Genomic DNA, 24,981 nt, shown 5'->3' with positions numbered 1-24,981 from the left:
TTTGGTGATGGACAGGGAGGCCTGGCATGCTGCAGTCCTTGGGGTAGCAAAGAGTTGGACACGACTGAGCAACTGAACTGAACTGTAATGAAAAGATAATGAAAGAAGAATGAAAAATTAGAACTATTAACTTAACCTCTAACATTGACCTAAGTATTATGCCCTCTGAGCAGTACATTAGAATCACCTGGAGAACTTTAAAAACTCCTCCTACCCTGGCCCTGGCTCAAATCAATTAGAAACTCTGGGGTGGGGCCCAGGCTTCAGTACTTTTTAAAGTTCCCCAGGTGACTGCATTGTGCAGCCCAGTTAGGAATTCTCTGCCCTACAGGGAGTTAGTCTAAACTCTGAATATCAAATACTCTTAATTAAAGCTGGATTAAACCAGGCATCCTGGGAGTACAAAACCCTGAGATATTACTCAGTTGAATATAAAACTATAATTTTAATAACTTGTCTTTTTAAGTCAAACATACACAGGTTTGACTTTCCCTCTTCTTCAGATGTTTCCACAGCAGAAGCAATTACCTCTTGCTGCTGCTGCTGCTGCTAAGTCACTTCAGTCGTGTCCGACTCTGTGTGACCCCATAGACGGAAGCCCACAAGGCTCTGCCGTCCCTGAGATTCTCCAGGCAAGAACACTGGAGTGGGTTGCCATTTCCTTCTCCAATGTGTGAAAGTGAAAAGTGAAAGTGAAGTCGCTCATTCGCATCCGACCCTTAGCGACCCCATGGACTTCAGCCCACCAGGCTCCTCCATCCATGGGATTTTCTAGGCAAGAGTACTGGAGTGGCTTGCCATTGCCTTCTCCGAATTACCTCTTAAGTTCAGATTTTTTTTTCCCCTCAGTATACTTAAGGTAAGCATGAGGTACAAACTAACTGAGAATAAGAAATCTCATCCCCATTCCCCCACCCTCTGCGGTTGGTCTTTCAAAATAGAAAAATAAAGACTTCTCTTAAATGTTTCAAAACAAAATAATTAAGATGTATCTTTGGGTAAATAACCCATGAAACCCAATGAGGTATTTCCTTTATTTTTTAGTAGTCACAGACTCAGGGTCAGTCACGAAAACAGTTGCATAGTTCTGACTCTGCCAAATGGCTCAGTGAAATTACATCAGAGGAGGGCTGTGCCCTCTGGGAGTTCTGAATAGCATGCACCTTTCAGCCACCTGAGTACTGCCTGCTGAGCTGTGGAGTGGTAGCCTTTTTCCAAGATGTGAACTCTTCCTAAATAGATAAAACAGCATCATAACAATTTGCCCAGCCTAATTGGAGGAGGTTATCCAAACCTGACTGAGGATGCTCAACAAACAAGATAAAGACAGCTTTAATTGTCCGGAAGGCTTAAAATTCCTCCCAAGGAAAGTATCAGTGGCAGTGGCTAGACAGCTGGGTTTCTAAGAAAAGGGTAGCTCTTTCTACCACGAGAGGGATTAAATCTTTACGGCAGCCTTTTTCTCCAAAAGGCATTTAGACAAGGGGAATGAAATTAACCCTCCCTCACCCCTCGGAGAAGGCAATGGCAAGCCACTCCAGTACTCTTGCCTAGAAAATCCCATGGATGGAGGAGCCTGGTGGGCTGCAGTCCATGGGGTCGCTAAGAGCCGGACACGACTGAGCGACTTCACTTTCACTTTTCACTTTCACACATTGGAGAAGGAAATGGCAACCCACTCCAGTGTTCTTGCCTGGAGAATCCCAGGGACGGCGGAGCCTGGTCGGCTGCAGTCTATGGGGTCGCACAGAGTCGGACACCACTGAGGCGACTTGGCGGCGGCGACGGCACCCCTCACAGGACAGCTGTAAAACCACTACAGCACTTGGCTTCCAGGTGGTGATGGTATGTTTGTTTCCGAGGCGTAGGAATACTATTCAGCAATAAAAAGGAAGGAAATAGGCATACATGCTATACATGAATGAAACTCAAGAACATTATGCTTAGTAAAAGAAGCCACGTATTGTATCATTCCATTTATATGAAACACCAATAGAAGACAAATCTTTAGAGACAGGAAGTAGGTTGGTGTTGCCTAGGGCTGAGGGTGGGAGAGAGGATTGGTGGCCAACAGACTGAAGGGCCCCTTTTGGGGGTGCTGGGAGTGGTCGAAAACAGGATTGCGGTGATGGTCCTATAACTCTGTATGTAAACTTATTAAAAATGGTGGGAATTACTGAAAAGGGATGGATTTTATGATACAAAAATTACTGGTTATTCTTTAAACTTAAATAAAGTCCTATTCTTTGGATTAAAAAAAAAAAAAAAAACTTGTGAAAAACAAATCTCCTGGATCTGGGAGTGGGTTCCTCAGGGGTCATGCAAGTCATTTGTCTGTCACTTATACTCACTGTGAATTCTACTTTCTCCTGTTTCCTTACGTAAAAAGTCAGCAGGGTGAGAGAAATACAGGGTGTTAAGCACGTTCCCATGTCTTAAATTTATGCAACCACAGCAGACACCAGGTCTGGGAATTTGAAAGGCAGTCAAACACAAGCGCTTCCTATTCTGGAAAAGAAGAAAAAGCAAATGTGATGCAGAGTCCGGGCTCCACGGGACAGTAGATGGAGCCGCCGGAGAAAAACCGACTCTGGCAGAAGCCAATTAGGGAGACCAATTGGGGAGGCCGGATCCCTAAGATCCGAAGGATAACCAGTCCGTGGACGGGGTTTCTCACGAATACGGGGCACGCGGTTGGCCTGACTTTAGAAGGACACCGTAGGAACAAAGTAGGAACTCTGCTGCCACCGGGAGCACGAAGTTGGGAAGTTTGTTTCCGAGGCCGCGTGTGTACCTGGTAGCGCTCCTGGGGCCCAAGGCCTCCGCGTTCGCGGCGCCGCCGCTCCCGCCGCGGGGACCGTGCGTGCGGACCACTCCTCCCAGGCCCGGGAGAGAGGCGGGCCCCATCGAGCCCTGGCGGGGTCGCCACACGTCGCGCAACTTCCCTGCAGGGGCGCGCCGTCTCCCGCGCGTCCCGAAGGCCCTGACGCCTGTTTCCGCGAGGCCCCCGGGCCGCCCCCTCCCCCGGGGATGGACGCGGCGCCCAGGTGGCCGAGCCCCGCGCCGCGGGGGTGGCGCCTTGGCGCTGCTTCGCCCCGGGGCGGGGCGGGGAAGAGGCGGGGGCACGGGCGGAGCTGGACGGCCGCCACCCGGCCCCCGGGGACCGGCTCGCACCCGCTCCCCGCGCGCCCCCCGCACAGTGCTCATGCGCGCGGCGCAGCCTTTATAGCCGCGCGGGAGCCGCGCTTTCTGCACTCGGGCGCAGACGGGCGGATCCGACTCAGGTGCAGAGCGCCCAGCGTCCGGCGTGGGCTTGAGGGTCCCTGCCGCCAGCCAGTTCTGTCTCCCCTCTGTCGCTCCCAGCGTGTCTGTCTGTCTGGTCCGGGGTTGCACCTCGATGCTGGGTTTGGCTCGGTTTGCAGCCCGAGCGTCGCCTCCAGCTAAAGGATGGGGCACGAGCTCCCGGGCAGCGGCCTCTCCGGGCTGCCCCTCTCCTTGGCCGCCCCTGGGTTTCCGCGGAGTGCGGGGCGGGGCTGGGGGATCCCGCGGGCGCGGGCGGGCGGGCGCGGTGGGGGTGGGGACGCAGGGGTCTCGGTTGCATTCTCCGTCTCTCCCAGGTCCGAGTAGTCCCTCGACCACCAACCATGTGGGCATCCTGGATCCCGGTCCTCTGCCTCGGTGGGTACGCGCCCCGCCCCGCCCCCTTCCCCTCGCACCGAGCGAGGTGGAATCTGGAGTCAGCCCTCGCGCTGTCCTCTCTCCGCAGGTATTTGTCTGCTGCTGCCGCCGGAGCCCGTGGGCAGCGAGGGAGCCGGTGAGTTGCGGGTCCCGCCTCGCGGAGCTGGGCTTCGTCCGGGTGGTGGGAGGGGCTGCGGGCGGGCTCGTGGAATCGCGCTCGGATGGAGCCGCTGGGCCAAGGCCGGGTACCGGAGCGTCAGGGCGCGAGGGCTGGCGCTGCTGCCTGGCTCACCCCATTCATACCTACAGCCTGTCTATTCCAGCTTCCCCGTTTGTCCCTCGCGAAGGAGCTTGGGGACAGTTATCCCAAGGTGCGGAGAAGGAAGCCTCCCACATTCCCCTCTCCCCAGCAAGCCGAGCAGACTGTCAAGGCTAGGGGTATTCGTTGAACCCCTCCGAGGGAAACACTAGTCCCGGGTGTTCCGCAGCGTTTGGGATCAGGGAGAAGCCTTCAGACTGTCAGAGGGACAGAGAGAGACAGAGAGGTTTTGGGCTCGAGAGACACTTAGGTCGTTGTTCCATCTCGTCTGACCCTCTTTCTGTGTTTCCAGGAATGACCCCCTATACAAGCATCTATGGGCTCATTTCACATTCGAGAGAATCTAAAAATAGTTTGTTCCCCATCTAGAAGTCCGAGTAAGGGTATGTGGTTCGGTGTATTTTATAAAATGTATGAAGCAGACTCTTTCCAAAATCTATCCTTTATTTTCCTTGAAAGGAGAAATGAAGGTAAGTATTGCAGAGGAGCAGCTAAAGGCTGAGCCTCTCTGGTGCGTCCGAAACTGGGAGGTCGGATTGAGGCTGTTTGGTAACAGATATGAAGCACATAGTATGAGGCTGCTGATTTGGGTAAGGATTTTAACTTGCCCAGCAATCTAGAGTGTTTCAGAGCATTCATAATCAGCATTGTACTTTTCGTGGCGTCCTGCCTTCCCTTCCACGGACGTATACAGTCCAGGGTACAGCTTGGCACAGAGAGCTCTTAGAAGAGGCTCCTTGTTAGAGGTAGGATACTCAGTTGGGCAGTATGGCCAGATAGCATTACTATCTTGGGGAAAAAAACACATTTTTTTGGAAATTATTAACATCTGTTTCAAAAAGGTTTGGATAACCACAATTTCCAGTGTTTGGAAAATAGTATTTAATAACAATATTTAATAATTCACTTTAATAGTCACAGAAAATTGATGAATTAATGTTTATTAAGTTATCTTGTTACATGTTGCCAAGGGCTTGTCTCTAACATCTTTTATAGTAATAATAACTGTGATTATTCATCAAGTTGATCATGTAAAACCTCAGTATTAACGCAGGCAGATTCTTTACTGTCTGAGCCACCAGGGAAGCCCTCAGTATTAACAGTGCCTTCTAAAACTGAATTCACTGCCTGATATATCTCCCTGCACAGATCTGGAACAGAAATAAGCTGGTTCAATTCAGATAAAAATGCTCTGTTCTGAAGGGGACTAACTTCTCTGTTTCCTGCCCTGCAGGAGAGGTAGAATCTTCCTTGAGCTGTGTGACCTTGGGCAAATTAACCTCATGGCTTTATTTCAGATCAAATGAATGGTTGAGCTAAATGGTGTTCTTTAAAGTGAAGCATCTTTTGACTGATTTGCTTAAATTAAAATATAATTTTAATGCACGGCACTTGACGAAAACTGATATAAATGTCCCTCCGAAGTAAAGGATGACTTCAATTTGTGTTTGTCATGAAAATGTTCCTCAGAGGTTCAACCCAGATTTAATATCTTCACCTCAGGCAACCATGTACACAATTATAATCAGAGTTGAGATTCTTGTATTTCTAGAATGAACTAATAAATGGCCAATGACTAACATTATTTTCTAGTTCTCATATATTTCCAAACTAATAAGAACTGAGAAAATTCTCCCATTAGACTTCATAGTGTCCGAGGACTAGATTAATTAGAAAACTTACTTTTGTCTTGCTAAAATCTGGAATGATAGAAACCGTACCTAAGTCAACATTCTTAAAAAGTGTAGAAATTAGGAAAGTAAAATTTTAATCTCACATCCTAGTTCCCCCACCACTACTCACCTAAAAGTCCTAAGAATGGTTATTACATTCTCTCCTTTCACTTCAGTTCCCATCGCTATCACGTGCTCTACCAGAGGCCTGGACATCAGAAAAGAAAAAGCGGATGTCCTCTGCCCAGGCGGCTGCCCTCTAGAGGAGTTCTCTGTGTTTGGGCACATAGTGTATGCGTCTGTATCAAGCATATGTGGCGCCGCTGTCCACAGGTGAGCCCGGATACACCAAGGGGAGAGGAAAACAAGTGTGATTATTTTCTTTCCCTCATTTGCCATCTGGACACCCCCTCCCACCTATTCTTTCTTTTGGTACCAATCTTGGCCATAGAAGATGGATACATTTTTAAGATTTTCCTGGATCTCCTTGAATCACCAACTACATAAGGGAAGCTTTCTGAATAAAGGCAAATTGCATTATTTTTTGATAGCTTGCTTCCTGTGATTCTAAAACACTCTTAGGGCTTCCCTGGTGGCTCAGATGGTAAAGAATCTGCCTCCAATGTAGGAGATCTGGGTTTGACCCTTGGGTTGGGAAGATCCCCATGGAGGAAGAAATGGCAACCCACTCCAGTATTCTTGCCTGGAGAATCCCATTGACAGAGGAGCCTGGTGGGCTACAGTGCATGGGGTTGCAAAAAGTCGGATATGACTGAGCAGCTAAGCACAGGAAAGATTCCTAACCATGTACTCTATTACTGAGTTTTTACTATACAGCAGTCATTATTTTAACTTTCAAGACAACGGTACAGCTGTACAAGGTAGGTACAATTTTACCCCATTTTACAGATGAGGAAATTGGATTCAGAGAGTTGTCAAGTATCCAGGCCAAGGTTACCATTGTTAGCAAGTGCCAGAGCTGGGACTGAAAGCCCAGGTCGGCCTCCAGAGCCCATATTCATCACCACTCTGCTATCCTGCAAAAGAATGGCCAGGATGACACTTTTTTTCAATGAAGTCCAAGGACAGGTAGTTAAGTATTTTGGAAAACTAAGAAAATCATTTGATGCTCTTAACTCTGATCCTCTGAGCTATATGTAGGGAACAGGATACTGCAAGTGTGTCTTTATTAACACTAAAGAAGTTTAACAGCACGAAACCATTTCCTTGGGCAGATTTTGTACCTCTGCAAGTTTTGAAAAAGGTTGATAGTTTTTAAAAAGGTTGATGGCTTCCCTGCTGAACTGTTTTCTTGATTAGTCAGAGCAATAGATGCAACATAGCAGTATAAAGTCAGTCCAGTGCCCCTGCAAAAATGTGGATAGAATCTCAGCTGCTATTCTTGTGTTGCAGGGGGGTAATTGGCAATTCAGGGGGACCTGTGAGAATCTATAGCCTGCCAGGTCGAGAAAACTATTCCTCAGTAGTTGCCAATGGCATCCAATCTCAAACGCTTTCCAGATGGTCTGCTTCTTTCACAGTGACAAGTAGGTACAATTAAATTGTTCTCACTTTTGCATGAATATTTTCTCCTAAACCCCAAAAACGTTTTTCTGCTTTTCTCAGCTCAAACTCTGACTCTGATGGAAAAACTTGTGATCAAGCCTGGAGAGGTCAACTATGGGTTAAAGTCAGGGGATATGAAGGGTCAGGGACACACTCAAACCAAACTTGGGCGAATGGAGGGAAAAATCATCTTGCTGCCAGAAGATGGCAATAGAAACTTGAATCGCCTGCAGTCAGGATGCCCTGACATTAACAAATAACCCTAAAAAAAGAATGAGTGTGAATTCATTTTATGAATCCCTCTTAAAAATATGATATAGTAGATTCATTTTGGTTCTTTGAAACTAGATGCAGCAACTACTCCTGCAATTGCCACCACTCTATTACATTTATCATCCTGTAGAACTCTAAATTATCCGTTATTCTTTGATGGTAAAGAAGGAAGAGGAAAAACATCTTCTTTTTATTTTAACAGAAGGCAAAAGTGGTACCCAGGAAGCCACAGGACAAGCAGTGTCCACAGCACATCCAGCAACAGGTATGAAATACAGAACCTGTCTCCTAGTTGCCTGGCACAGCATTGGGAAGTTACAAATAAGTGTTATTGACAGAAGCTCTTCTCCTTTTCAAAATACTGATATTAAATAAACACAAAGCAAGTGTCTTTACTGGTATATTGAGTAGGGAAAGTTTCAGTATTATATTTCAAATTCCTTATTCTTTATTTTCATTGGTAAACTCTGGTACCAAATGTTCTCTTGAAGTCCTACTGTTTCTCCCTGATTTGATAAACTATACCTGGAAACTGGTCTAAGTATCTTGAACTTCTCATTCCACTTGTCATATAAAAAATAAATGAGTGCATGTCTATCTTAAAAATAGCCAGGGATCATCCTTTCAAAGACTGTGGCAATTTAAAGTCAAAGAAACTAAGAACATTAGAATCTAACTCTTGAGTTTCCAATCCTGCCTCAGTTGTGGGTTTGGGATATCAAAGTCATGGATCGGGGGCACATTAAATATGTAGGTCTACTACAGTCCTGACTTCTTTTTGGAGGCATTACTTCCCTAGTCCAGAAAATCATGAGGAAATCGATTTTTTTTAAAAAAGTTTTTTCAAGAATGCCACTCCTTATCATGAGCTTTTTCCATGTGGGTTTCCTTCTGTGGAACTGCCTTACTGTTGATAATGCCAAGTGTTTCTTTTGTTTTAGGCAAACGACTAAAGAAAACACCGGAGAAGAAAACTGGCAATAAGGGTACGAGTCTGGATATCCATTTGGGAATATAACATTTTTTCTCTCTCCTTTCTTCTTCTTGAAACTAATGGAAAGATTTGTTTTGGTGTTCACAGATTGTAAAGCAGACATTGCATTTCTGATCGATGGAAGTTTTAATATTGGGCAACGCCGATTTAATCTACAGAAAAATTTTGTTGGGAAAGTGGCTCTAATGTTGGGAATTGGAACCGAAGGACCACACGTGGGCCTTGTTCAAGCCAGGTACCACCCTTGAGAAAATGGAAGGAGACTTGAATGATGTCTTGAATGACAACAAATGATCCTTTTAGCGGGTACATTCATTTCAGTTTGGTATAAACATACTGAGTTGCAGACAGTCTGGATTCTCAAACTGTAAAGTCAGATTCTAAGACTGCCCGAGCAGACTGGTAAGTGCTTCCTCTTTTGGAACAAAAGGATTTAGAGAATTACATGCTACCATTTGAGGACCAGAAGGCAGGCTAAAGTCTTATTGCTTATATAGATTACCTCTGCCCATCTACTTTGCTCAATTCCTAGTTTCTCTTCACTGAAGGAGGAAGCTGTGATGTTTATTTCTCTTCCCTATCCTATTGTTACTCTTTTTAGCTCTTTCCATATTCCCTTGATTGGCAATCTGAAGCGTAATCTTTTATTTTATAATAATATATACTGATGTCTTTTAGGATTATAATATGCTTATTAGAGAAAGCTTGAACAACATATCAGTTCAGTTCGTTCAGTCGCTCAGTCGTGTCCGACTCTCCGCGACCCCATGAATCACAGCACGCCAGGCCTCCCTGTCCATCACCAACTCCCGGAGTTCACTCAAACTCATGTCCACAGAGTCGGTGATGCCATCCAGCCATCTCATTCTCCATCGTCCCCTTCTCCTCCCGCCCCCAACCTTTCCCAGCATCAGAGTCTTTTCCAGTGAGTCAACTCGTCGCATGAGGTGGCCAAAGTATTGCAGTTTCAGCTTTAGCATCAGTCCTTCCAATGAACACCCTCTCAGCAGTGTGTAATGGTGTCACTAGTAGTATTACAAATATTTACATTTCATTTGTTCTTATGTTATTTTTTACAATTGGTTCTTAATTTAGATAGAATTTTGTTAACTTTTGGTGTTTTTTTGGCCACACTATGTGGCATGTGGGATCTTAGTTCCTCAACCAGTGGCTGAACCTACAGCCCCTGAAGTGGAAGCTGAGAGTCTTAATTGCTGGATCGCCAGGGGAGTCCCCTAGGTAGAATTTTTTCGGTGTGAGAATCTTTACCTTTGTTGTTTTTTATACATAATTTAACCACTGTCCCCCCACCAAAAAAATTGAGCTTCTTATTCCATTCGTGATATCAATTTATCACTTTATAGACAAATGTTTCTTTGTATAGTAATTCTAACATCTTTTCTACAATGCTTTGATTATAGTAGCTTTAGTGTACTTTTTAATCTCATGGGGCAAATTCCCTTCAATGTTTTTCTTCTAATATTTTTTCTTTGCTGTTTTTACCCAATTGGTTTTTCAAGATGAAAGTCTACATTACTTTGTAGACTCATACGAAGACTAGCTTCTGTAAACTTTCTGCTTTATAATTTTTCTATTTTACAAAGAACATTAAATAGATTAAACTATGTCAATTTATGTTTAAGTAGAATAAAAGAATGTCTCATTAAGGATGTACAAATAAGAATAAGCCACATAAATAATTTGGATAGTTGCAAAGTGACCATAAAAAGGAAAAAGTTATTGACTCATGACATCTGATTTTGTGACCCAACATTATGTACCAGGTATGCAGAAATCATGCCACCAGAAATGCAGGAATACGATGAGTGCAATACCTGTCCTTCAAAAATCTTGATTTAATGGCAATTGATAATGCTAAGATCTTAAAATATTGCACTGATGACATTTTGACTTCTCTAAAAACTAAACACAATAAATTACGCTGTTTTTACTCAACATGGGTTCTAATGAACCGAGTGGTTATAAATCTGACATTTATACTATGTAAATAGTAAAATTTACTATTAAATCTAAAAAATCTCAAATCTGGTAAAACATGTAATTCTAAGATTGGTAAATGTCAACATCATCTAAGAAAAATTCAGTATTATAATACTTTGTAATTTGTTTGCTTGTAAGTTCCCTCATTTTAAAAATGTTGGCCTTAGTGTCACTGAAGTTGCCTTGTCTGATCAGAAAACCGGTTTAATAGACCCAGACTGTTCAGAGCTTCCAAGGTCCCTCCCTGAAGCAGACTTGGCCTCACACCCACCTGTGATTCAATTATCTGGTGCCCAACTCTGCAGATTTTCATTGAGCTCAGTGCCCTGAGCCACTTGATCCAGGTGCTTCATATAGTTAAGGAGTCAGGCAAACCTGAATTTTAAATGTGGCGTGTTGGGTTTTTTTTGGCGGCGGGGGTGGGTGGGTAAGTTACCTAAATGTTTTGGGCCTCCATTTTTTCATTTATTAATTGGGACAGTAATTCCTACCTTGTAGAGTTATGATGAAATGAGATTAGACTTGTAGCAGGTATTTAGCATATTACTCAGAATACAATAAACCCTCAAGGTACCAATTGTTTTTGTTACATTTCTGAAAGAATCCTAAAACTTCAAGATGCCATACCTTAGTTGCCTGTATGCTGTGGAATTAAGAAACTTAGGCATTGTCCAATTTAAGGACTTTAAAAAGGTACATAATGTTCCTTGTTTATCTTTCCAATTCTCTCTGGATAACTATTTTTTTTTCTTTTTTTTAACCTAGTGAACATCCTAAAATAGAATTTTACTTGAAAAACTTTACATCAGCCAAAGATGTTCTGTTTGCCATAAAGGAAGTAGGTTTCAGAGGGGGTAATTCCAATACAGGTAAGTAGACTTTGGTACCTGGGGAGTGACACAGAGAAGGTTATGAATGATCAGACATGTAAGACAGTGTTATGCTATTTTATATAAGCAGATGTGAACCTCTTCCCCCTGGAATTGATCTTGGTTAGGTCAGCACTTGATCATCTATTTAATTTTTAATGGAAAAGGTACCAAAGGGTTTACTGATATTGCTCATTAGAAAAACAAAAACGTGACATTGCAACTTATAATCCTCATATTAGATAGGGCAGATGTCACATTAAAGAAGTACCTGTTTAGAATGTTTAAAAGAAATGAAGATCAAGAGACTCATCTAATGAATGCGGATGTAACAGGAAGAACAAGAAAAGAACTCTGGACCTTCTGAGGGGAGACTTCATGTTCTGAGTCTGTAGTGGTACTAATCAGTCACTAAGGGGCTAGGAGGAGAGAACAGGTACAGAAGTGGGAGTCAGTTCTGTTTCTGACTGGTGATTGATGTAAAGAAAGGAAATGTGAGGCTTCTGGGAGGTGATGGGGGATGTAGTGTGGGTTGTGAAGACAAAAAATAGGCCTGATGGATAATTAAACTTTCCCATCCAATGCATCTGTTAAAGAATTGAACTCAATGTAAATTCTTAAACTTCAAAGCATGAAATTCGTACAGGGACATAGAAATGTCATTTGAGCAGCGGTGCTGTTCCAGTTTGCTTCTTTTTCAAACCTAGGGAAAGCCTTGAAGCATACCGCCCAGAAATTCTTCACTGCGGACACTGGAGCAAGAAAAGGGATTCCCAAAGTGGTGGTGGTATTTATTGATGGCTGGCCTTCTGATGACATCGAGGAAGCAGGCATTGTGGCCAGAGAGTTTGGCGTCAATGTATTTATAGTTTCTGTGGCTAAGCCTATCCCTGAGGAACTGGGAATGGTTCAGGATGTTGCATTTGTTGACAAGGTAGAGTTAAGAGATGTCTTCTGTTGTATTAGTGACTCTGTTTTGGACCTCAAGGGGTAGGGTTGTCTGGCCCATATCTGGATTAACTTTGAACATTCAATTTAACATTTTCATAATTCTAAAGAAACAACTTGTAATCCTTTGGATATCTTTTATGTGTCTCTCCCATTAGGCTGTCTGTCGGAATAACGGCTTCTTCTCTTACCACATGCCCAATTGGTTTGGCACCACAAAATACGTAAAGCCTCTGGTACAGAAGCTCTGCACTCACGAGCAAATGATGTGCAGCAAGACCTGTTATAACTCAGTGAACATTGCCTTTCTGATCGATGGCTCCAGTAGCGTTGGAGAAAGTAATTTCCGCCTCATGCTGGAATTTGTTTCCAACATAGCTAAGACTTTTGAAATCTCAGACATTGGTGCTAAGATAGCTGCGGTACAGTTCACCTATGATCAGCGCACAGAGTTCAGTTTCACTGACTATAGCACCAAAGAGAATGTTCTAGCTGTTATCAGAAACATCCGCTACATGAGTGGTGGGACAGCTACTGGGGATGCCATTTCCTTTACTGTTAGAAATGTGTTTGGTCCCATGAGAGACAGCCCCAACAAGAACTTCCTGGTAATAGTCACAGATGGGCAGTCCTATGATGATGTTCGAGGGCCTGCTGCTGCTGCACATGATGCAGGTAAGGTCCATGTCCTTTGTATGGGAAGGGAACTGGGAGGGCTTCAGTCAAATTTAGGGGTGAAAATAAGCTTAAATATTTGTTGTATTGAACATCTACAGGATGGCAGTCACTGATCTACGAGTTTTACCATTAACTGATTTCATTGTCAGAGCAGCCCTACGAAATCTATTCTGTAGATAAGGAAACATATGCAAATCTCACCTAGTAAGTGGTGAGGCCAGTATTAAAACCCCAAGGATTGGGTGTTTAAGGCTCTGTGCTTCCACAAGGAGCACAGTTCTGATCCCTGGTTGGGGAGTGAAGATCCCATATGTGTGATGTGACCCCAAAAAATTAAAGAAAAAAATAAAAGATTTTGTAAATCCTCTAAAAAAACCAAAGCAAAAAACCCTGGCAATTACAGTTTATTATAGCTTACTACAAATCCATTTGATCATTTATCCTTTCAGTTTTCAATCTGGCATGGATTTTCTAAGATCACCAATAAAGACTAATCCTATTCTATTTAGATTTCGAGAGTCTTCCCTCCCACCCCCCACTTTGAGATAATGAAATTCTATTATAAAAGGATATAAAAAGTTTCTTTTTAACCTTAACATTACTGTTGGCAAATTCCACTAGTTCATGAAAACATTAAGCATGTGTGTTGCTGAGATCAAACAGGCCAACAAAAAGCTGAGATCCACTTTCCCAGAATAAAAACTGAGTGATTGGGAGTCCAAAAATATTTAAAATACAAAAACGCTAACGTTGGAGGGAAGAATGAAGAATCTTATATTTTTCTATACTCCTCTGTGCTTCCTTTTCTCTACTTAATTCCTAATGACATTTCCTACTTCCCTTGTGGCTCAGCTGGTAAAGAATCCGCCTGCAATGCCGGAGACCTGGTTTCGATCCCTGGGTTGGGAAGATCCCCTGGAGAAGGGATAGGCTACCCACTCCAGTATTCTGGCCTGGAGAATTCCATGGACTGTATAGTCCATGGGGCCACAGAGTCGGACACAACTGACCAACTTTCACTTCACTTGATACATTTATTAGCACCTCTGCTAATATACTTGTGTACTTTTATAGGTATTGATGGAAGTTTATTAAGTAGGCCAGAGAATGAATACATGAAATTTCATATATACATTGGCTTATTTCTATACATCTGGCTTAATGTATTCCTCAAGTAACTTACATTGAAGATCTGTTTGCTGTCATACTCCTTAAAAGTATAGCTTACTCAATTTATGCTAACAGGATTGGATTTAGGCTAAATAAAGTGAACTAAATAAATTCAAATATACCCTCCCTATGTGATTAATTGAACTTAAGGAAGTTGGGCCACACTATTTTCATGAAAGTTATAGTTCAGTGATAGTGAAGTGAGAGTTAACAAAAGTCAGAAAAATAAGATGGGCTTTCAGGGCTAGGTCACAGTTGTTTTGGTTTAACTGCAATTATATACTGGGCCTGACCTAAACAGTCTGAACTTGAATAGAGAATGAAGAGTGAAGAAAACTGAAGGGGAAATATTCTGACTTTTTTTTTGCCAGGGAGAGGAGGAGGATTAGCTGCTGCTGATAAATCAGAATTATTTCAAGGAGCTTTTACATCTTCCAAACCTGCTTTATTTATATCTTAAGTATTCACAACTCTGAGTACTTTATATAACTAGGAGGAGGCTGAAGCTTTGGATAGGAGGGGAGCAGCTATTTTAGAAACTCTCAAACTTTCTGGGTGTGTTCACGTTAATACTTTAGCCATGGCATGCAGGTTCCCCAACCAGGAACTGAACCTTCACCTCTTGTAGTGGAAGCATGGTCTTTAACCACTGGACTGCCAGGGGAGTCCCTGGCTGTTTTTATCAGCAAACTTTTGCTTTGAGATTAAAGACTTTTTTTAACTATTGGCCAGTTTGCTAATGTAACACATACAGAATGAAATGGGAGAAAGTTATCATTCAACAGAGGACTAGTCATCATTCCCCAGATAAGAGCTTTAAAAGACTTACCTCATTTGTGTACATGTTCTGTGTCGTTCTTTTTTGCTGTGTTATACTGGCCATGACTCCAGTATGATTAACTGAAGTGATGACACCAGGTAGTCCTTTTTCATGCCAAACTCAGAGGGGAAGTTTTCACCATTTCACTAAAGCTGTTTGTTCTTATTTTTAGATTATCAGGTAAAGCAAGCTTCCTTCTTTTTCTAGCTGTGTACTGTCATGAATGGATGTTGAACTTTGTTATCTAATTTTTTCCTTTCAGTGATCATTTATCTGTTAAGATGGTAAATTACATTGATGACAAAACTTCTTGTTCTGACTAAATTAGTTAGCCAGTCTCATCACAATGACTATTAAAAACTTACCCAATAATTTGGCACAGGGGATTTACTTCTTCAGGCATTTTAAGGCAGTTTTGTGTGCAACTGTGTACTTATGTGTGAAAAATATATACATGTAATTTTATGCTTCCCTTGGTTAGGAAGATCCCCTGGAGAAGGGAATGGCAGCCCACTCCAGGATTCTTGCTTGAAGAATCCCCATGGACAGCGGAGCCTAGCGGCCTACAGTCCATGGGGTCGCAAAGAGTTGGACACGACTGAGCAACTCATGTTGTAACTTTATACATCTGTAACTTGGTTTTAATTCACTTAAAAATACTTCCATTGTAGGTATCACCATCTTCTCTGTTGGTGTGGCTTGGGCACCTCTGGATGACCTGAAAGATATGGCCTCTAAACCAAAGGAGTCGCATGCTTTCTTCACAAGAGAGTTCACAGGATTAGAACCAATTGTTTCTGATGTGATCAGAGGCATCTGTAGAGATTTCTTAGAATCCCAGCAATAATCGTGACATTTTGACAACTAAAAGAAAAAGTGCAAGAGGATATAATGTATAAGTTGTATTCTAGTAATACTGAAATACTCGATGGCATACTAAAATCAGAGAAAACTATTAAAGATGGCAAAAATGTAAGCAAATAAGCATTCATTTAAAGATACCTTCTAATTACAATTTAGGCTTGATTGTTCAGAACGCTTCATAATCATGATCCTTAGAAACTCAGGAAAGAGACAATGTAGATTATTAAGAGTTCTATTTTAACATGCATATTAAATGTATAAATATGCAAATTCTATACAGCTCAATAAAAGAACTTGATATTTAGACCCAAAGCAACATTCTTTCTCTAATTATTACACATATAAGGAAAATGAAAGACAAATAGAAAAAAGCTCCTTAACTTAGTTAAAATATATTTTGACCCAAGATGTCTTAAAGTCAATCAACAATATAGATGTTACTTAATATCCTAAAGTTGTAATAACAGATGAATTGGAAGCGATTTAGGTTATCAAGCCTCTTTTGTAGTGTATTTTCATAACTTATAGCAAATATCACACTGAACAAGATAGCAGCATTTGCCTGGTATTTTTCTATTTATATCCTTAATTTTATTGTGTATTGATGTATTTGGCTTGTACTCTAAAAGTCATCAATGTAATGAAAAACAAGTTTGTAAACTTTTAGTTAGAAGCATTTAGCTTTAAAGAAAAGCATAGCTTCCAAAAGCTGAACTGCAGGAAAGACTATTTAAGCAATAAAACTGCTAGTGACTTAAGGTGCCTGACTTACTATTCTATGTGTTTCCCCTTGGGCATGGTAATATTTAACATTAACTACTTCATGTGGAAAGATCAACTGAGTTTTTTCTTAAAATTACGTAATAAGACTTTTTTTTTTCAATTACTTATTGAATGCCTTCTGTTCTAGGCATTATTTATAGCCAGTACCAGGTTAAACAGTAGGAAATACTTTTGAGTACTTGGTTCAACAAAGTTGTTTTGTAATTCACAGTATTTTTACTGTTGTGAAGTTGGTTCCTAAGAACAGTGATCCAAACTCCCTTAATGTAACTATCATTACCCCATCAAGAACTCTCCCCAGATAGAAGTGCTGTCGTATCCTATCCCATCTTCTCTAAGACCACGTTTTCTATTTCCTCTCACACATACACTGATCTCTGAAATGGTTTACAACCACCCAAATCAGTTAACCTGGAAAAGATGTTAACTGGGTGGAATATTACTCCAATAAATCTTTTGAATTTAACAATTTTATAGTTTGTGTAAAAGGAATGAAAAGGCAATATATCAGAGGCAGAAGTGAAATTGTCTTTGACACTGCATAAAAATTTGACAAAAGGGAGAATGCGAAGTCAGTGACTCCCCTGACCACCACCCCCTGCCCCTTATAAAGCCACAAATATGACCAATTCATGTAACAAGAACTTTCATTTAGCAACAGAAAAACGGGTTTAACATTTTTTTCCACAATAGACAACTTTCAGCTGAGAAGACCACTCCTTAAAAAATTGAAACAAATGCCCAGCCTCTAGTCATTAGCTCTTTTAAAAATTTTACAAGGAACGTTAGTTTTGAGGTAATTAGGGAAGCTTGTATTTTGACTTGAAGAGCAACAAGAGAGCATAAATGAACACTTTAAGTTACTATCAACTTTTTAGAAGTAAACATAGTCAAGATAAAGGTTTAACAACTAAAAAGAGGATTTTTAAAACAATATTATTAAACCGTGCAGGTATGCCTAATATCAATTATGCTAGCCCATTTATAACCTTTAATGTATTAAATGAGACCTTGGTATTCAGTGGATAACTTACTTTGAGAATATGAAAAAAGTACATGAGTAATATGAAAAGAATATTAAATACTGAAAAAGTTAACATGTGAAAGTCTGCATATAAAAATATTCTTAAACTTTACGTATAAATCACCATTTAACAGTCAAATGAATATACATAATTTCCTGTTAAGTCACAAATGAAAGCACACAAAATGAAAGTAAGATATTCTTTTTGCATCCTTTTAGTCTTTTCCAAATGTTTAATATTGTAGAAAAAATATAACCAAAGTAGATGAGAAAAACATATACTGATACTGTTTTTATGCATTTCAGTTTTAATACATTCCAAAAATGGTGAACATTTATGCACTGCCATAATGATAATCATATTTCAGTTAAAACCATAATCATTGCCTTGGAACAGCTGCCAGAAACAATACTAAGCTTTGGAAAGCTTGCTCTTAAATTATTTTAAAAACAAAGGGATGGGGGGGAGAGGAAGACAAAATGCATCTCTAAGTTGAATTTTCAACTGAGAAAACCAAAACCCCAGTATTTTAAGGAAAACTTCTGGAAAGTTTTAGTGTTTCACCAGCCATGACTAAAATTGCCACTTGAATTTTTATGGTAGATGGCAAAATATCTCAAAGTATGTATAATGTTTTTTTTTTTTTTTGCAGTAGGCATTCAAGTAGAATGCCTACTATTAGGCATATTAGAATAAAATTTGCCCAATTTTTCTAATGTTTTCAAAGTTTTCTAATGTTACCTTCTAAGTCCATTTGCAGTTCCCTTCAAAGAAAAAGGATATTACTTGTTGAAGGAAAAGTTTGAAGATACTAATGCTTAACATCACTTATGAGGATAAGTTTTAATTAATGAGTAACAGTTTCTTCTCTGCTGAACTCTTCTGTGGGAAATAGGCTTGGCTAGATAGGAAAAACACTATTAACTGAAATTCAGACTTAATAAAGTAGTAGGATATCCTAAGGATATGATATAAAACTGCATCTCTGCAACTTTTTTTGGGGGGGTTATTTTGAATTATCTAAACTTAACTTCAATAGAAGATTTATTTTTAATCCCCAAATGGGGTGAAATACTTTTAAAAAACATTCTTAATAGTATTAACTGTTCTAATCTTGCTGAAGATTATCAATAAACAGTACAAAATTTAAAAGAAGAAGATAAAAATGAAGGACTCACTGAAAAATCATCTCCATTACCTAGTTTAACGATGGAGAGTAAAGTATTGCACTTTATTATTCAACACAAAATAATGTAGCCAACAGTAACATACAGGTACACAATTTAATATTTATTATATGCATTTTATATACATTATTTTTCAACAGCGGTACGTTCGCTATGTGGTACAATCTTAAAAATTTGCTGATTCATAGTTTGTAAAACAAAAACCTTACAAAACTCATCAAAACTCGCAAACTGATCAGAAAAGTTTTTTGGAAGACTAGAAAAAATACTTTATTGTCTTAATCATGCATTACACAAACAAAATCTTTAGTTACACCATAAAATTAAGCACATCTGAAAAAATAAAACGGGGAAAACTAGTCCAAACACAGCAGATTTCTGTATCCTGATTCAACTATTTTTGTATCCTATTTGTATTTCAAATTTTACTCCAAATATTTTAAAACAAGATAGTTTTGTCTGGAATCATGGTAAACCAAGATATGTATCTAGGGGGAGTCACCTTGGTTTGTAACTTAAACTATAAAATATTCCATTTTTAGTCTATTTTAGACTATCAAAGAGTTCCAAAATAGATATACAGGTTCCTTTAGCACATTAATAAAAGGATATAAAGACCAACAAAAAGTGAAATAAATAATAGGCTATTAGCAAGATGGATAATCCTTGATAAATAAACTTGTAAATACAGTAAGATGTACAAAATATCACATAGTGATAGGATGCCAAGATTAGTTTTTTTTATTTTTTAAGAGTTCATTTGGAGTACTAAACCCCACCGTTTCATTTTAATACACTTAATAGTCCTTGGTTTAAGAAGAGAGTTACGTGATGATGATGGTGATTTAGCATCTTTATGGAAAGACTTAGCTGAGCTGTATTATGCAAAAGAAGGAAAGAGTGTGGTTACATGGCAGCGGGTCAGTGAGATCTCTGTGTTTCAGGGTTGTATAATGCAGAAAAACTTCAATACAATCTTGAGCACTGTTGTGACAGGCTAAATATATAAAAAGACTTATAAAAACTAGAATTTTATCCAAACATTTTGTGCAACTAATGCTAAAATATCTTAAATTTTCTTTTTTTTTTTTTAAAGCAAAATAAGTTTAAAAGGGAATCTGTGGCATTCGACCGATAAACAGAAGATCACTAAGAGATGAAAAAAGCTACTCTTGGAGCTCACTTCCCCCCAACAAGAGCACCACATTCCTAACCCTAAGGCAGCACACAGAGTCCAAAACAAAAGTCTTTTTGTCAGATCAGACTCCACATTGGCTTAAAGATACCTAAAAGACAGACATACGCTCAGTTCATATCCAGTACAGGCCACAAATAATGGAGTCCTTTTTTTGTCCCACGAAATACAGTAATTACAATTAAATTAATGAGCCTGACGTTAAGATGTGATTTCCACCAATTTATGCCTGCCCAAATAGCCTTCACCAGGCAGATCATATGTAGTGTCATATCATTAACTTTTTTGATGGCAGTGATGCAGACCCTTTGTGTCCAAGCAAATCTGCTGTTATGATGAGAGTTTTTGTTGATTCACACAAATACTTTGGCAAGGGCATCAGCCCCTGCACTAGCAATATATGCTTTTGATGGATGGAAAGCAACATCATAAATTGATTCATCTAGTTTCTTCCTATGTGCTGTTATTTCCTGCACACATGTCTTGCTGTCCAAATTCCACAATCTAATAGAACAGTCATGGCCTGTAAAAGAATAAGTAAAAAATGTTACTGAGTAATAATTCTATTATAAAATTTGTGGGCAGGACAGGAAGTTCAGACTTACTTCCAGACATCAAATAGATTCCATTAGGATCTACTGCTAGACTTGTAACAGCATCCAAATGAGCTACCATAGAATGGATCATTTTACCTAAATAAAACATAACAGAGAAGATTAAGTTTTCAAAGTTACTAACTTGGGCAATCAGAAACGATAATACAACATCAACATAAAATAATCTCAGCAACAATAAACAACATATAATTTACCATTTTAAACATTTGAGAGGGTACAATTCGGTGGCTTTCAGAACTTTCATCATGATGTACAATCATCACCATTATCTAGTTCAGAACATTTTCATCTCTGCAAAATGAAACCCTGTACCCATTAAGCAGTCACTCCCCATTCCTCCTTCCAAGTCCCCATAAGCACAAATCTCTCTATGGACTGGCCTATTCTGATTCATACAAATGAAATCATACAATAACATGTGGCTTTTGGGGTCTGCCTTCTGTCCAATACAATAATATTCTAAAGAGAATTTTAATTCTAATGCAGAATTTTTCCAATTACTTCAAAAGACATCTGTGTAACATGAAACTGATGGTATTTGATAGTGGAAAATAATGACTATAGAGCTGCATTAAAAGCTTAAGGTTGTATAAAGGGAATTAAAAGTGAGAATCTTTCTCATTACGAGATGCTTTAAGAGACTGTTTTATACATAGAGTTAATGTTAAATCACCAGAGAATACATTCCTATCTAAAGATTCTGATAGCATCATTTATCTTTTGAAATGTCAATCATCTTATATATAAGAAGCAAGAAAGGGGACAATGGTAGGAGTACATCAGAGAAATTACTCTGGATTTCCCCAGATAGTAACAAAAGCACTATTCTAGAAAATGTAATTTAACTTCACTGAATTCTTGGCAAGCAAACAGATTCAATACTGAGTTGAAATTTAAAAACAAGTTGTGAATATAAATTGTGTTGCATACTTTAGGGCAAGGGCATCAGCCTCTGCACTGGCAACGTACACTTCTGATGGTTGAAAGGCGATTTAAGTTGATTCACTCAAGAAACAATAAAATGGCAAATACTGATATCTTAAAAAATTTCCTCCCTTTTGGAGAATGGATACATGTATACGTATGGCTGAGTCCCTTTGCTGAAACTATCCCAACACTGTTAACTGGCTATTCTCCAATATAAAATAAAAAGTTAAAAAATTTCCTCTCCTTTCATTTAGCAATGAGTCTTTATTACTCAAATGCCTGGGCTTCTCCTAATGAGAGATCGAGGTCTTTCTCCAGAATTCTATTTACAGTCATTTGATATGCTGCTTGTCCCCTGAAATGTTCCACACTGAAACATGAAACAGACCTACTTTTGTTATCTGCCACGGGACTTCGGTCACTGACCTGAACACAAACCCACAACATAATCAAATGTGCAAAAAGTTACTCTGAAGAACATAAAAAGTCTGCAACTTTCTGGCAATACTAAATGCTTATCAATTAAAGACAAAATTAGTCTCTTGTCATTTAGGCCACATTTGTTTTGTTTTTCATCAATATTAACAGAGTAACCATAACAATTTCTCTCTACTATCCTGAGAAACAGAAAAGTCATTCAACATACTATTGTGCCAAGTTGCTTCGGCTGTGTCCAGCTCTTTGCGACCCCATGGACAGCAGCCCACCAGGCTCCTCTGTCCATGGGATTCTCCAGGCAAGAATACTGGAGTGGGTTGCCATTTCCTACTCCAGGGAATCTTCCTGACCCAGGGAGTGAACCCATGTCACTTTCGTCTCCTGTACTGTCAGGCAGGTTCTTTACCCCTAGCGCCACCTGGGAAACATCACAACATACTATTAGTCCAACATAATTCATCTACTGGTTCTCTATTCTTCTCAAAAAAAAAAAAAAAAAAAAAATTCAGAGTATGAAGAGCTGGCCTCCAGCCCCATGATCTCAAAACATTAGGGGGATAACTATGAAGAATCATTAGCTTCCCTTAAAACATTAATTCTGTGATAGTGACTCTTAACTCACAGATCTAGTTCCGACTTCTATTGTGAGAATGATTGGACATCTCCTATTTTTATCACGTCTTAAACCAAAGAATTCTTTCATACCTAACTGTGACATGTTAAGTCAATTTAGAGTCAACCCTCCTCTACACAGTCATGAAGTCACTTCAAAATGTGAGTGACCCTTCAGACTGGACCAATTATAAAGAGGTGCGATTCTGAATCAAGCTGGATGCTGGGTTTCCACTAGTGACCACAGAAAAAGTTTCTGACCCTTCGTTCACCAGCATATATACGCAGCTTCTCACATTTAACCGAATTCACCTTTGCTCCACGGCTCTGCTACCATCTCTCTTCCCCCACCAAGATTCTTTCTTCCTATAACTCCGGAAAAAAGAGGACACATGCAGGCACTGATTCTCTCCTCCCCAGCACCTAAAGCCCTTTGACTTGTACAATCTATGAAATTAAGAGATTGATACCAATGTCTCACTTACAGAAAGCAATATACCACTTGTCTGTAAGATTCAAGAGGACAGGACACTTTGTTTTATTCACCAAAGATCAAGAAACGTGCTGAGGATATGGCAGATACTCATAAGTCTTGCTGAATGAATGAGGCCATAACCAATTCAGGACCCTCTTCCTCCAACTCCCCCGCATTCCTCCCAGTTTCATCCATTAGCTAAGTCTCAGTCACAGCATATGCAATTCAAATTTGTGTCTCTACCAAAATTTCAAAAATCACGAGCCCTGAAGATCTCTCTGAAACAAACAGTATAAATTGAAACTTCTAAATCCTCTGTAAAAAAAAAAAAAAAAAATCCTCTGTAGTCAAGGATCTACCATACAGTGTAACTTAAGTATCTTTCTAAACCAATATTGCAAATCCCTGGTCAAATATTCAAGTGGTTTTCATAGTGCATGGTGTAAACAAAAATCCATTATTCTTAGCTTGGCTCTGAAAAATCTGGCTCAGTAGTTTCTGAGCTTTGGAGCTTTCCTTCTTCAACCTAACTTACCTCTTTGGCTTTACCTCTAAGAAACTTCTGTTTCTAGCCCATATGTGTATGTATGAGTGCATATGCACTCACTCACACTATTTTCCCCAGGCAACAATAAGACCTCAGAAAGCAGAAATAACTTATACATGATAATAGCCAATGAGTGCAGTGCAAAATACTACATGTACTTTTATTGTTAAAATCTAAACTCATTGAGTCCATTCATACAATCAATTTCTATAATGTTTCAGATAAGAAATCCAATAAATTACTATTCATTTGATAGAACAGTATCCTATTAAAAATTTAGCTAACCATCAACACCAGTTATAGGGATATTTGAGTGTATCTTATTTAAATGAATTACCAGTTTTCAAGATGAATTTTGTTAAAAAGAATACATATGAACTCAATTTACAGTTTAACTCAAGTGTTGTATATATGTGTATATCTGTGTATGAGAGAGAGAAAATGAGAGTGAAAATTTCCATTGTTTAGAGTCTAGTGCTTTAATTATCTTCACATTACAGATAAGGTACTAGCTAGTTAACAGAGAGAATTAATTGGTAGAATTTGTAAACAATCTAAAAGTCTACAGGCACCTTATTTCTGATTTCTGCCAGACAAATAGCTCTGAAGAATCACTTTTTCCTTTTATTATAACTACTAAAATTCCTGAACTTTTCCTTACAAATGTAAACTTTCAATAATTAATACAAACAATCTTTTTAGAAACATAGTAAAGGAAATTATCTCTCTGCTCTTGCAGCAAAGGAAGATCTTTAAGCTTCATAAAAATGTTTAAAGAACTGACTTGATACGGTGTTAAATTGAGACATTCACATGAATATGAATCTTCTTTCCTGTGCAAAATATAGACCTATGAGTCTCCATTCTCTTCTCAACTTGTTCTACTGAGTTCAAAGGAAATCTGTCCAAGAAAAGTGTTATCTGAAGAAAGATATTTATCTAAAACTCAGAAAGACTAAAAATTACAACCATGTCCTATGTAAGCTACAAATAAAAACCTGTAGTTCTGATTTGTTGTCTTGCTTGATAATTTGTTCCTCTGCAATAATATTTCAATTAACACTTTAGTTTCTTATTTGGAAGTCTTTCACTATTTCTCTAATTGTTTCAGCTTATCAAAGAAGCCTCTCTGCTATCAGAATTTTCCCGAAAGAGAGCAAACAATACTTTAGGAAGTATTTTGGGTAACGACAAATGATACAGATATCCTTAAACAAACAATTCTATGGCCAAATTAAAATTTATGATTTCTATATAATTGGTATGTTTCCTTACAACCAAAAAGCACAGGAAAGATGACAATAAACAACTGCCACTATAGC

General features: G+C 39.5%; 2 protein-coding genes across 5 annotated transcripts in view; one reads left to right on the top strand and one right to left on the bottom strand.

Annotated features, from left to right (window-relative positions):
• The first annotated feature begins 3,244 nt into the window (after nt 1-3,244).
• Nucleotides 3,245-16,380, top strand: COCH (cochlin). Its single transcript, XM_055418214.2, has 12 exons — nt 3,245-3,284; nt 3,618-3,678; nt 3,767-3,814; nt 5,847-6,003; nt 7,084-7,217; nt 7,712-7,774; nt 8,451-8,495; nt 8,591-8,738; nt 11,270-11,373; nt 12,081-12,307; nt 12,480-12,996; nt 15,661-16,380. The coding sequence occupies exons 2-12, from the start codon at nt 3,645-3,647 to the stop codon at nt 15,834-15,836; spliced, it is 1,653 nt and encodes a 550-aa protein (XP_055274189.1). The 5' UTR covers nt 3,245-3,284; nt 3,618-3,644; the 3' UTR covers nt 15,837-16,380.
• A 1,511-nt stretch (nt 16,381-17,891) lies between these two features.
• Nucleotides 17,892-24,981, bottom strand: part of STRN3 (striatin 3) — a 112,651-nt gene continuing 105,561 nt past the window's right edge. For 2 of the 4 annotated variants that reach the window (XM_055418211.2, XM_055418212.2), the window contains exons 16-17: nt 20,649-20,735; nt 17,894-20,566 (exon numbers count right to left, since the gene is read on the bottom strand). In XM_055418211.2, the coding sequence (XP_055274186.1) occupies nt 20,397-20,566; nt 20,649-20,735 (257 nt within the window). In that variant the 3' untranslated portion in view covers nt 17,894-20,396. Of the gene's footprint in view, nt 20,567-20,648; nt 20,736-24,981 lie in introns of all 4 variants that reach the window. The other 2 variants (XM_055418210.2, XM_055418213.2) reach the window with 2 other exon arrangements.

The sequence above is a fragment of the Moschus berezovskii genome, chromosome 21, assembly GCF_049115385.1.
Source record: "Moschus berezovskii isolate FMDL1 chromosome 21, NW_MosBer_1.0, whole genome shotgun sequence".
Lineage (NCBI taxonomy): Eukaryota > Metazoa > Chordata > Mammalia > Artiodactyla > Moschidae > Moschus > Moschus berezovskii.
The sequence above is the reverse complement of the archived record's forward strand: the minus strand, read 5'-3'. Positions and strand labels throughout refer to the sequence as shown.

Bases quoted from the DNA above. Each gene is read 5' to 3' on its own strand.
- COCH (XM_055418214.2), top strand. From the start codon at position 3,645: ATGTGGGCATCCTGGATCCCGGTCCTCTGCCTCG. The intron at 3,815-5,846 runs GTGAGTTGCGGG...CTTTCACTTCAG, and splicing joins CGTGGGCAGCGAGGGAGCCG to TTCCCATCGCTATCACGTGC. The intron at 12,308-12,479 runs GTAGAGTTAAGA...CTCTCCCATTAG, and splicing joins ATGTTGCATTTGTTGACAAG to GCTGTCTGTCGGAATAACGG.